Source organism: Solea solea, chromosome 8, assembly GCF_958295425.1.
Source record: "Solea solea chromosome 8, fSolSol10.1, whole genome shotgun sequence".
Taxonomy (NCBI): domain Eukaryota; kingdom Metazoa; phylum Chordata; class Actinopteri; order Pleuronectiformes; family Soleidae; genus Solea; species Solea solea.
Genome location: NC_081141.1, coordinates 12,369,786 through 12,382,712, shown reverse-complemented (window position 1 = coordinate 12,382,712; position 12,927 = coordinate 12,369,786). Strand labels below are relative to the sequence as shown.

At 42.7% G+C, this 12,927-nt stretch overlaps 1 protein-coding gene across 2 annotated transcripts in view; it reads right to left on the bottom strand.

The window, feature by feature from the left end:
* Positions 1-12,927, bottom strand: part of znrf3 (zinc and ring finger 3) — a 66,410-nt gene that overhangs the window by 17,645 nt on the left and 35,838 nt on the right. For both annotated transcript variants that reach the window (XM_058636887.1, XM_058636888.1), the window contains exon 2: positions 12,547-12,669. In XM_058636887.1, coding sequence (XP_058492870.1) covers positions 12,547-12,669 — 123 coding nt within the window. The remainder of the gene's footprint in view (positions 1-12,546; positions 12,670-12,927) is intronic.

The window sequence follows — 12,927 nt, the reverse complement described above, 5'->3', positions numbered from 1 at the left end:
TAAGAATATCAGTTAAACTGATTGAAAATTAAATATTTATTCCAAATATAGCGATGAGATTAATATTATATAATATTAATAAACTCTTTCTCAATCCTGTTTTTATTTTTGATTAAATGTTTATGGAAAACAGAAGAAGTATATATATAAAGTATACAATATTGTCAGTTAGGCTGTATAAAGATACCTTTCATTTCTAAAGCCTGTTCTTTAAATCTTTGATATCATCTTACTAAAGTATTATTATCCTAAAAGTAGTAATGTGTTGCATATTTTGGAAAGCAAGTTTGGAGAGACAAAGTGACTCAAACTTGCACAAACAAGAGGCCAAATAACCTCCTGGCGAGTGATGAATATAAAACAATATTTTGGCAGAAGGCCTTCACCGGGGCAACAAAAAGATAATTGTTCTCAAACATTTAAATGCTTTGCATCATGTGGCCACGAAGGACGACTTCTGAGGAAACACCGTGAAACACTTTAATGAACAAAGGCTGTTTTTAAAAAAAAACATTGACTTTGTTGTTCATTTTGGAAAAATGTGCTATATGGAGAAATGATTGATTTCAAATGACTCAAATGAATGTGGATCAACATTCCTTTGATATAACCATCTCCTGTCTCTCCCGCATAAACGGTTGTCTCACGTCTTGTTGCTCCATTTCCAGGTTCACTTCATGGTTTGATGTCGAGTATCAAACATAGTCACTCAGACGTCAGATGGATAAAAGAGGCTTTTTTGATCCTCTCCTCCTCCTGCTGCCCACTACTCTGCCCTGGCGAAACTAAACACTAGGGCCGGAGGAATGGACAATCACTAATTCAATTTCCTCCACTTTTCTCTCTCTGTCCCTCCCATGCTGTTTTTTTTTTTAACTGGTTTTGGATTCTTGTCCTTTGTGAATCACAGGAAAATAAACAAACACTTCTGGCTGGGGACAAGAATATGGCTCCTTAAGTGCTTCTTCTCCATTTAGTCTAGTGTCTAAACATCAGCAGCCTGGATGAAAGTGATGTTAAGTCTTGATTACAAAGTTGTAACAGAGTTGGATTTTTCATTTGAATCAGTATATATATATATATATATATATATATATATATATATATATATATATATATATATATGTATATATACATATATATGTATATGATTCTAATTTTAAATATTTATGAAAAGAGAGCTGTCAATTGAAAGAGGGACGACAATAAAGTTAGGAGCAGGTTGGGGCAAGTAGATTGGAGTTTGCCTACTACAAGTCTCCCGGCACATCATAGATCAAATTTATTGTTTTGTTTTTTTTCAATTTCTTTGACTTTTGAATATATAGATGAGCTCTTGCCAACAGCCATGGACATAAAACTAAACGACAGTCAGTACTACATTAGCAGAGAAGCTGCAGCGATGGCTCGGTCGTTATCTGCATATACACAAAAATGTGTTGAGGCACTCTCTCGTGTGGCTGACGGCACTTCTGGCAGCTCAACACACAATTACTGTAGATATGCATGTACAGTGAATAAGAATTGATTGAAGTGTAAAAGCATGCTTCAGGATGCAGTTATGCACAATCTGTGCAGGCAGCTCTTGTGATTGAAGGTGGCAAAAGAGTTTTATTGCCACTTTATTAAAGTTACTACTTAGAAGTAAATGCTGATTGCACATTGTCGTGGCTCAATAATTAGGGATGACTCAATACCACGTCTCCTGAAATACTGACGTGTTTTTAATACACAAAACTGTTAAAAACACATGCATTTACCATCTAGACATAACCAGCCATTTTAGAAACATCAATGTATAATATATCTAATCCACTGGACTCACTATCCCTTAAGAATAGCCTCAAAAACAACTTCCACATTTCCTGTCTGTTGAAAAAAAAGTGCCTGAGAACAGAGACAAACTATGGCAGCAGAATAAGAATATTACTCTCAAAGACAAGCGATAAACTGAAAAAAGTACAATTAAATAAATACATCAACTGGTATATAACACAATCTAAGTTCATTTCAAATGATTTAACTAGTTCCACAATAGCTCCGGACACGTTGAGGGTTAACCAACACGTCTGACACCGACGTTACCTGCTGCCAAGCAAAACAGCCACACAGCAGTATTTGTTATTCCCTGAACCCTGGCAAACATGTGCTATAATCCAAATGTAGTGATTTCAGTTGAGCTGAGGTATCTCGCTAAACGGCCACTTCTCTTCTCCTCTCAAATCGTCTGCAGTCATATGGTTTTTCTCTAATCTCCCTCTGCCTTGAAGCTGCTTCAACAGACCATGTCCATGCTTGCATGAAAGAGAAGTTGCTGTTGTTGCCTCTCTCTCATGAAATACTCTATCCTCCTGCTGCTGCTGCTGCTGCTGCTGCTGTTATTGGGGGTGGGGGTTGTTACTGCCACTGTCTGTCTGTCTCTTTTTTCCCTAGGCAAATAAGGCAGAGCAGGTCAGGACTCGGTCCTATATAACCCCCTGTAATGCCTCTTTTCTTACTGTACCTATTAACTCTATCTGCTGTGTAGCTGTCCTCGCACACGATCTATCCTTTAGCTCTTTGCAACATTTGAGCAGATAATCATGTGTGAAGTCAGCAGGTACGTGTCATGTAAATGTCCACCACGCAAGCCCAAGTTTTGGGACTGTATTGACTGTGCTTATCAACCGCACATGCACCAGCCACCTTGTATTCCACTGTTCAGTTCTGTCAATGAGAATCAACTATCAAAGTGAACGGGTATGCATGCGCGGACCCTTATTTTAAAGTGTCTGGAAATGTAGGTGTAGGTCTGGATCAGAATATCTGCATTTGTGTGTCCTGTTGGGATGCTCTTGTTTTGGTTTGGTTAAAAGAGACAACATAGAAGACCGTAACCATGGACACTTGCTTTAGATTGTGTGAGGAGGACCGCTGATACCGACACATGTACAAGTCATTCAAAGGATTAAAGGATACTGAAAGGAAATATGAGATTGCGTATGCATCAGGGCCGAACAATTCAAATACATTTTATCGACATATCAACACAGCCTAGGCACAATAATTGTTAAAGCCAAAATATGTGTCCAAATCTCATTTTAGATCAATTATAGTCTTGATATATACACATCGTATTCTACAGACTGAGGAGAACATCTTTGTTTCTCACAGATCTGCACAAATATCACATTTTAAATACGTTTTCCGAATGAAAGTGAGAATAATGATGTAAATAGCATTCCCTCTGGTATGGCTAATCATATTGCAATGGCTATTCCGGTCAATAATCACAATCAGATATCTGTTCAAACTCTTTCAGCTTTAGTATGCATGAATGGAACACTAGACTGATGCGGACCCTCACTTTTAGTAATAACAGCACCGCAAACATTCCCACGCATGCAGAAATGTGACGCAGTTCTCTGCAAACATGGAATGCAGAAGGTATGGCCTGGTCCAGAGAGTATGACAAGTCTTTACTGTCCCTCCTTTGACGGTCTCCAGTGAGGTCAACATTTGAATTCTTTGCTTTTAAATAAGAGAATGAAAAAAGGTTTACTAAAATGTCGGTGCTGATTTAGCATTGCCTTCATAATATTGTTCAAATTCATGCTGGACAGAAGGATATGCAATTTTTTCTCCCTGTCAAAAAACAGTGCCTACATTCTCCAAAATGCAGCACGTTCGCACAGCAGATGCAAACCTTAAGCTGATGTGATGAGAGGTCTGGGAAACGCACGTCTTTCAAAATCCACACCCACCGACGGTTTTTACAAATCTAATTCAATTCAAAACTCCCAATTGATCAGACTTCAGACTCCTCCCCCTGAAGACTCTGAAGCTTTGCACTCTCATTTTTTCCACATATGCAGTCGTGCTCTCTGTAAACAGAATTTGATGTGTGGATTTCCCCCTTTTAAGTGATCTAGGACACAAAGTCTGAGGAGTCACAAGATGGTTGACGGGACAGTCAAACAGAGAAACACACAGTTTTCTTTTCATCTAAACACTTCCTTTTTTTTTTGGCTTTTTCTAAACGTGTGTTTTTTCTTGAGAACAAAGTCTTTTACTGTACAACTAAAACAGTGTGAAGGACGAATGCGGTCCTGTGCCGACATTGGACTTCACATCAAAGCAAAACCACGTTTATAAGCAGGATACTGTCTATTTTAGAAAGTGGAGCTGTGTTGTCTAAGTCCATCTCTTCACCATACTGTATATAAAACACACCTTTTGTTGTGTCCCATCAAACTAAAAAGGATTTGAACGCACAATGATCACAAGATATTGCGACATTCAAGTACACAACAACAAAACATAACAAGCTCCTCGTTGTCTTTCCACAACAAGTACCTTATCGTGATCAGCAACTGCACAGTACTGGGTAGTACACGGGGCTAATACAATAGTACCCTTAAGTATATGCATATAAGGTACTTCTGTGCATCTGAGAGCAAAGTATTAGAACACTTTTGCCTACACACAGCTGTCTTCCAGATGTCTACATTCTATTGTTCTGTTGGCCTCTATAAACAACGCTGATGTTCTCTCAGTTTGGTGCATTCCCACTCTTCAACCTTCCTATCTCCATGATTCTCTTCTTCCATGGCCTCACTGTCTCAAGAGCAAGGGCAGCTCCACTGGCGTCCCCACACACCTATTCCATTCAATTCAATTTTATTTGTACAGCGCCAGCTCATAACATACATAATCTTGACGCACTGTAGTGCACACCTCCATCTCCCTGCTGGGCCTGCTGGGCCTAACCCTGGCAGAGCATAAAAGGAAGTTCAGGCGGTGAGAGCAGGATGCCATTTTCACCCCCACTAACCCTCCTGCAGAGGATTCACCTGTAGCTGAGAGCGGCATCAGATTAGCTGTGTGGGGACCAGGGGACCTCAGTTTGTAGCTTCTGTGTGCCAAGCTGTCGGCCCCAAAGCCTTAAAGACAACATGGCCATGACATACCAAACGGGATGCAGGACGCAAGGATTCTCACGCATACAAGCACATTCTCCTACAAAGCAAGTGGCTTAGACAGAGATGAAGAGAGAAAAGACAAGGCTTTGGTCGACATGGGTGGATGTCTCTTCCTATATTTTCAAAGATTTACTTTTTCCACAGCTCATCTTTTGATCCAGTCTTTCCTGGAAGCCGTTTGACAGACAGGAGAGCTTTAACCGTCAGCTGGTATCTGACTTTCAAATAACAACTGCGATTTAGGACAAAAATCAACGTAGGGTGGGGAAAAATAAAAAAAAAAACAACTCCTCAGTGGTACTAACTGCACTTTCTTGTCTTTCCACTCATTTGCCTTCCTTTCTTCCTCTCCCTCTCTGTTTTCTCCCCTCGCCTTCACTCTCTTCTCTCATCTTAAGTCCCCAGGGCTCCTTTCTTCTCTCTTTAAATAGGGGCCTGAGCTGTGAAGTCTAATAATGGTCATTTGGCCTCCCATTGAAGGCTGGGTAATTCGGCCCAGGGACGGCTCACTTTGAGCCACATGACACAAGGAGCTTCCCAGTGACCATGGAAACACGCGCAGTGGGATCCCAGGCGCCTCCCTGTGCCGTGAAACGTGGTGAAGCGGTGATTTAGGAGGGGGGGTTGGAGAAGTAGTAAGGTGGTTGAGGGTTCCAACACAGCCTTACAGCGATATACTGAAACGGAGCATGAGAGAGGCCCCTGCCTGGTCACAGTGGAAACCTCTCCCGACACCCTGCCAGGAAGAGCAGCCAAGATAATATCAGCAAGTTGAGGCGTACACAAACATGAAAGGAGAGCCCAAAAGGCAGGCCCCCCGAGTGCCACGCACTTCACAAGCTTTCCCCCCCCCCTTTCTTTCTGCTCTCCCTGCTCCTCCTCTTCCTCCTCCTATCTTTTTCAGTTTCTCTGTTCTATCCCTCCCTCCATGCTGAGGTGTTTGCAAGTGTTAGTGGAATGTGTTTGGGGCAAGGGGCAGGTGGGAAGGTAAACTAAAGCCTATGCATTTTATCCCCGTCAAGTTTATTTCATTGTCTACCATTTCCATCCTCCAAATGGGAGTCCGCTGAGATGGGGCAAAAGGCGGGGTAGATTGTGGACAGTTCGCCAGGCCATCGCAGGGCCAACATACACTCACACTTACAGTGGATAAACCTCTGGAGAGAACCCACATGGGGAGAATATGCAGGATTTGAACCAGTGACTTTATTGCTGTGAGCCAACAGTGCAAGTCACTACGAGCTGTGGATGCAGTTATATATTAATGGGCGTGAAGTGATCCTGTGGACACACGAAACCTCACTCCGAGCAGACCGTTTAGAACGTTTTTCCGATATTTTTGCAGTTAAAATGTGAGACCAATTGTCCAAGTCCGTGAAATACCCTTTAAATCTGACAAGCATATAGCAGAACACCACATTGTTAGAGGAGGGAGGCTCAAACGCTCCCTCGCCTTTCTTATACTCCAACAAAGCAGAGCGGCGGATGAAGCCTCGACAACACCTGCCTGCATTATACCTCTCGCATAAATGACAGCTGCCTTGACTTAAACGATCGTAAATTGACTTTCATTTTGAAAAGATGCAAGACCTTTCATTATTATTACAGGCATAGAAAAAGAGAGAGGAAAATTGTCTTATCAAAATCCTGCATCTTCATGGCTCCATAATCAAAAGATTTCCTTTAAAAACTTTGGGGGTGCAGCACACGAGCATTATCCGCATCGAACGAGAGCCACTGTTAAAAATCAATCAGTATTGTGGCTTTGCCACAATTTAACAAAACAATCTGGAGACGACTGGGTGTAAAACTACAGCAATTTTCTTTCCCTCTTGTTATTAAAGCTCTCTGATTCGCTGACGTCTTTGCAGAGGGAAGAGGGAAAAAAAAGCACAAGAATGACTCATTAAGTCATTCAACCAGAAAAACACGCGCTCTTCCACCATCCGCTTTTGCAGAATCGAAAATTGGTTTGCTGCTGATTTGACACCATTGTTATCAAGCCTGTTTTGGAAGAGGACTGAAAAATGCAGCCGCTTCATTCCAGCACTGAATCGTCTTTACAACAAGCCCTGCCACATGACACCTTCCTGGCATTGCCATGGCCTTGGGATGAACTCTAGCACACACCTCAGTGTGTAGGACAGCTAACCTGGCCGCAGGCTCACCGCCAGTCACCCGCAATATCACACTCATCTGTCTGTTGCCATTTCTTTCTTTCTTTTTAAAGCTGCTCTCTCTCTTCTTCAGACACTCACTTGTGTACATTATACATCCCCATCACTTGTCTCTCTCCCTCTTATACACACACACGCAACACCCTCTGTGCAGCTCTGGCTGACATGCCAGACACATTTGGAGTCCAAAAGCCACTTAGCACTAAGACTGAGCAGCTGTTTGCTCTGGCCAGGTATCCTACAGTGCCAACTAGACGGCCACGGTAGAAAAAGACAGGAGACACACTCCCCTGCCCACGCACATTGTTCCATGGCAACAGTGGTTTTTAGGATTGAGTTTGTATGTGTGTCAAAGACTGAGCTTCCCACACAGGATACACTTTTTATGGTTATGTGCCTCTGGCAAAAACTTCAAAAGTAGCTAGCTTTATTTCTGGAAGGACATGTCAATAAAGATCTTGAAACTTTACTTGTTGCTCTGGTTATTTTTAAGTGATTCGTTGCAGCCAGTCCCAGGCCAGTTACACTCTGCCGCGATGAAATGTTTTTCTTGGCTGGCATTTAAGGTGGAACCGATCGTAGATCAGAGACAAACTGGTCAAGGGCAGCGCCAGGCCACACACAACAAGCACATACCAGGGAATTTTAAATGCTATGCCAGCCAAGAGGCTTGCTTTACAAAAAGCGCAGTGCTACATTGGAGGAAATTTTTCTGCTAATATATCTATATAATATATCTATATATATATATATATATATATATATATATATATAGATATGATACATATTGGCCTTCATCATATGCTTGAAAGGCCAAAACCAACGTCCCTCTTCCCTCTGACTACCTTGTATTCCAACTCGCCAATGGCCCTCTGTCGTCCCTCCCCTGGTTGCTGGGGTTAGAGGCTGATGTCATGAGAGTGTGGGCAGGATGAAAAAGGGGGAAAAGTCAACGAGCTAATGCCCCATGTGCCCATTGAACTGACACTGCGGAGCTTGAAAGAAGAGAGATCTCACTGGCACAGTGACAAGGACCCCAGCGAAACCGGAAAGCCAGTGGCATGATTTCATGTTCCACAGCCGCTGCCAAGAAACGCAATGTACAGTATGTATGTGAAAGACAGTGTAGACATGAAGGTCGTTTCTGAGAAAGTCAAGCTGCAGGGAGGAAATCAAAACCAAGAGTACTATATGCTATTGACTACAATAAATAGTTCAACTTGAGAGCGGATGTGAGGAGAGGTGTAAGCATGATTTGGAACATTTACAAATGCCTCAGAGAAAGCAGAGACTTGCTAAACGGTAACTTAAGACAAGCCACCACTTGCAGCTGTGTTCTGCTTCCACCAGGGCACCTTGCACTGTCATCCTTGTATGACACCATAACTCAGACAACAAAACCACTTCAAAGAATGCCTCAAACACAGTTGGCTACAGTAGGAACTGATTTACTCTTTGTTTCCTGCGTTTGGGGGAGGAGCTGCTGCTGTGGCACACAAAAGGTCAGAGGTTTAACAGTCCTGCGGCTCTCACAGGAACCAGACAGGAAGTGCAGGAAAAAACTGTGTACATATATATGACACGCCAGCACTTTGGTGAGGATTGCACGTGGACTTCAGAGGCCAGCATGACCAACCTCTTTTCCTCCTCTGCTCTACTGCTAATATTTGCTGATGTCAGAGGACAGTAAGAGCGGCCGCACATCTCTGATATACTAAATTGGATAAATTAGTATCAATGCAAAATATTTAGGGTTGAACCAAAAGGCTCTAACTTAATTACGACAAATATCAAACCCAAATATGCTCAGCACACCTCTACAATAAAGAATATTGACGGAATCTGTCAAATTATATTTAAATACTGTAAAAACCTGGATAGAAAACTTCACTGTGAGATGATCGCTCATGTCTTCTCAACCGTCACCAATCACTTTGCTTTGAAAATGATCAGCAAGGACATGTACACAAGCACATTAGGACTGGACAAGGTAAGTCGCTTCCTAGTATTCAGAGGACTTTAAATAGCGGATGGAATGTCCATTGCTGCATGTCTACAAAGCACAGCTGGGGGCCATGTCCCAGACACTATTTATCTAGACATGAATTAGAGTAAACAGCATTTTCCCCTCCTACAATCCAGTTTTGTGCATTCACTGGGATTCTGTAATGAAATGGAATCTAAATAGACCAGACAAGACCCCAACACTGTTTGTGGCAAAGTGGCAGCAAAGTGGGGTGGGCTCTTGGGTTCAGTCAGGGGCCAGACGAACAGGGCGGGAGGGAGACGGGGGCTGCCCAGCATTATGCCAGACCAGGCAGTGTGAGTGTGTGTAAAAGTGGGCATCGCATCAGGACAAGGATTGGGCATGGGGACCTGACTGGCTGGGCAGAGTAAGCAGACTGGCAGGGGGTAAACACTGCACTGTCTGGCCTGGCAAAAGCAGCCCTGCCAACACAAAGCACCCAGCTGTGTTCAGGCCCTGGGCAAGGGTCTGTCAAGATGCGACAAAGGGCTTTCCCTCCTATAATTATAGTCCTGACTGAATAAACACATAGGAAACAGAGAGGTGTAGAGGTTAGGGTGCCTGGCTGAAGACTAAAGTGTCACAGGCCAAGGTTCCTGTCATCCTCACCACTGTGTCCCATACAAACACATTTTTTTAACCCAGAATCTATAAAAACAGCAAGCTCATTAGAGCTCTACTTCCACTGGTTTGTTTGAGCGGCATTTTTCTGGCGTGCTCATGGCTAACGAGGTAAAGGCACATGCCATGCAGTCGCAATATTGTGGATCTGAATGTGGCCCGATCATTCTGTATATTACCTGCCCATCTCTCCATGCCTGCATCACTAACCACAAAACATTGACTAAACTTTACTGGCATTTTACTTACTTAACCAACTATACACTACAGTCAAACTCATGATCGACAGCTTTTAGAAACACACAAAAAACAACCTGCATTACCCACAATGAATCCATCTACAGGTCAGTGCATTGACAGCTGCCAACAAAGCCTCAAGACCTTGTCCTAGACACATGGGCCCCCTTTAAACCTGGCATTAAAATGCATTTTCTGTGTTCAGATTGCAATCAGAAGTGCCTGACCACCACAGTAAGTACAGGTTGTTTCAAGATTGTTATCCGATCTGCCAAACATGCATCTCTGCGTGAAAATATAATGGCGGCTCCGAGCACAGCTAACGTGAAAGTGGCGACAAAGCGGCACAGTCTCCTCTGCTGATTGTCAAAGACTTCTTTCCCTTCTTCCAAAAGCAAAGAGAAGTCCACACAATAGTCAAGTGTGTGGACAAGTGTGTCAAGTGTCACTAACACTGTTGTTGTTGTGGATATGACAGCGCACAGGATGTGACGATGTAGTCTGCTGCTAGAAATCTTTGCAGAAGAGGGGGAGGTGACGTGATCGGATAGCACATCGGATCTTGATTTGGACGCCAGAGACGCATGTTAATACCAGGTGTAAATGCATGTGGTGAAGCACTATCCGATCGCTATCAGATCACAGAAGACACATTCTAAGGCCAGGTCATGTGACCTGAGTTCTTTTCAAACTTGTAGTGAAGAGTTTCGTGAAGTGTCACCGTGTGGGAATATCATGCAGTTCCCTGTCGAGCCCAAAAGATCTTATACAACTTTTTTTCCCAAATGCAGATGTAATCTGCTGGATCAAACCTTCATGTAACTGGTGCAGAGGAGGGGCCTACAAACTGACTATATGGGTGCTGTTGGTAAACATCACTGAGTCCAGGTACAGCTCTTTTCTGAGACTACAGCGAAGCAGTCTTCCCGTTCTATGCATCTGATGAAGACTCCATCCTCCACAGGAGGCAGCCCCTGGATCTGAACACAGCTCATGTCAGTCTTTACTCTGTCGCATGACACTTGTATATGTGTCCGAGAGACTGAAATAAAAGAGAAAAAGCAGGGTTTGCTTCACGTGTCACCCACCTGTAGAATTACACCGTCATATTTTGTTGTGCAGTGAGTTAGTCTCCATATCGATGTCGTACCAAAACAAATTCCCTGTTGCTCTCTTGATTAGTTCACGCACTGACCACCTCAATCTCCTGCACCCCAGTAAAAGGACAATCTCTTGCTCCTTGTTTATATGATCAACTTAATCAAATCAAAACATTTCAAAATGAAGAAAAAATAGCACACGTTTAGAGGCAACTCAAAGTGCTGGTTACAGGGAGAAACATTTTAATTAAGTTGTGTCCAGTGACATTAATCAAAGGTGTCCCGTGAGAGAGTATATCAGGACTTACAGTCCTATCTACAGAATTATACTAGTGGCAAGCTGTAAATAAAAAAAAAAACATGAACCAGTTCCTCAATTATTAGCACATCAACTCAATAAAGACCGTTTACTAATGAGCGAGGCGCACCCATAACCATGACATATTCTTAGTTACAGTCGGATAACAGTTTCAATGCCTCAACGCGAGGCCAGATTTCAGGACTCCGCATCAGTATGCATCATCTAGGTAGCGGCAGGCATCACCAAAGAAAAAGTGCCCCATTAGCATCTCTATACGGTACAAGGGCTCCTTAAATTATGAATGGCTGCTCCCTTTCTGTCACCAGGCATGCACAGGATAAATGAGACTATAGCCAGCCGCCCCACCCTCATCCTCCGGGGAATGTTGGTACATTCCATTAAGAGGAACACTTAATTAAAGCATGATAAAATACCACTCAGAGACTCCAGAGGGGTCTGGGCACAGAAGGAAAAGGAGCGAGGGGAGGGAAGATGGAGACAAGGGGGGTGTTGAGAGAAGGCAAGGGAGAAATTTAGCTCAGCCTTATTCTTGCAGGAACGGGAAGGAAGGCATAAAATAAAACGGTCACCCTTCCACGAGTTGCCTCAGTGACTAAATAAAGATCACAGATACTTTCTTAGGAGTGAGTTAATAAAGAAAAATAGGGGGACAAGTATAAACCTTTGGCAAAGGAGACAAATTAAGTATAGGATTAGGATTTTAAAAGAGCATTATTCTTTCAATATTCATGTCCTTAATGATGGAAATGGCTTTTCTTCAGGCTGAATATGGACATATAACCTTCCTGTTTGCAACAAATATGTTAAAACACAAACATGGTCTCAAATTTGACCATTTTGTGTCAGTCAAAATGTCTAATATCCGATTATGTTTCTGACAAACCCAATAAGGTCTGACACCTCATTGTTATTCACTTACAGCGGTTCTCTTATGCAGGCCAGGCTGTACCCCCATGGAATAGCTTATGTTTATGTGTGCAGAGTTCTTTTGTATTTGTTTTTCAGATTCATTCCAGATCATTACTAGTAACTTAAATGACCTGAGTGAGTTATGCGAGTAAATGACTTTATTGATCATACAGTGAAACAACCAGCTCTTTACCTTTCCTAGAACGGTGAGACAACTGGGGTCCAGCTCAGGTTGCTCCAGCTTCACCACTCCAACCCAGCCATACTCGTACAGATCCTCCTCATCATTATTATTACATAGTCCCAAAGGATGCATCTGGAAAGAAGAGAGAAGTGATATGTATTAATATCAAAACACAACGAGTAGCTACAGATTTCAGAGGTGACCATGTTGAAACCTTGCCATGATCTCTTCAGCGTAAAAATCCAAGAAAGACTAGTGTGATGAGTGTGAAGGAACCCGACATCTCCGGTTTATAAATCTACTCCATCTGTGACCACGCTTAAGGGGAGTACAACAATTTATCATCCATTTGTCACCTTTTTTTTAAACAAAGAAACACACAAGAATGTG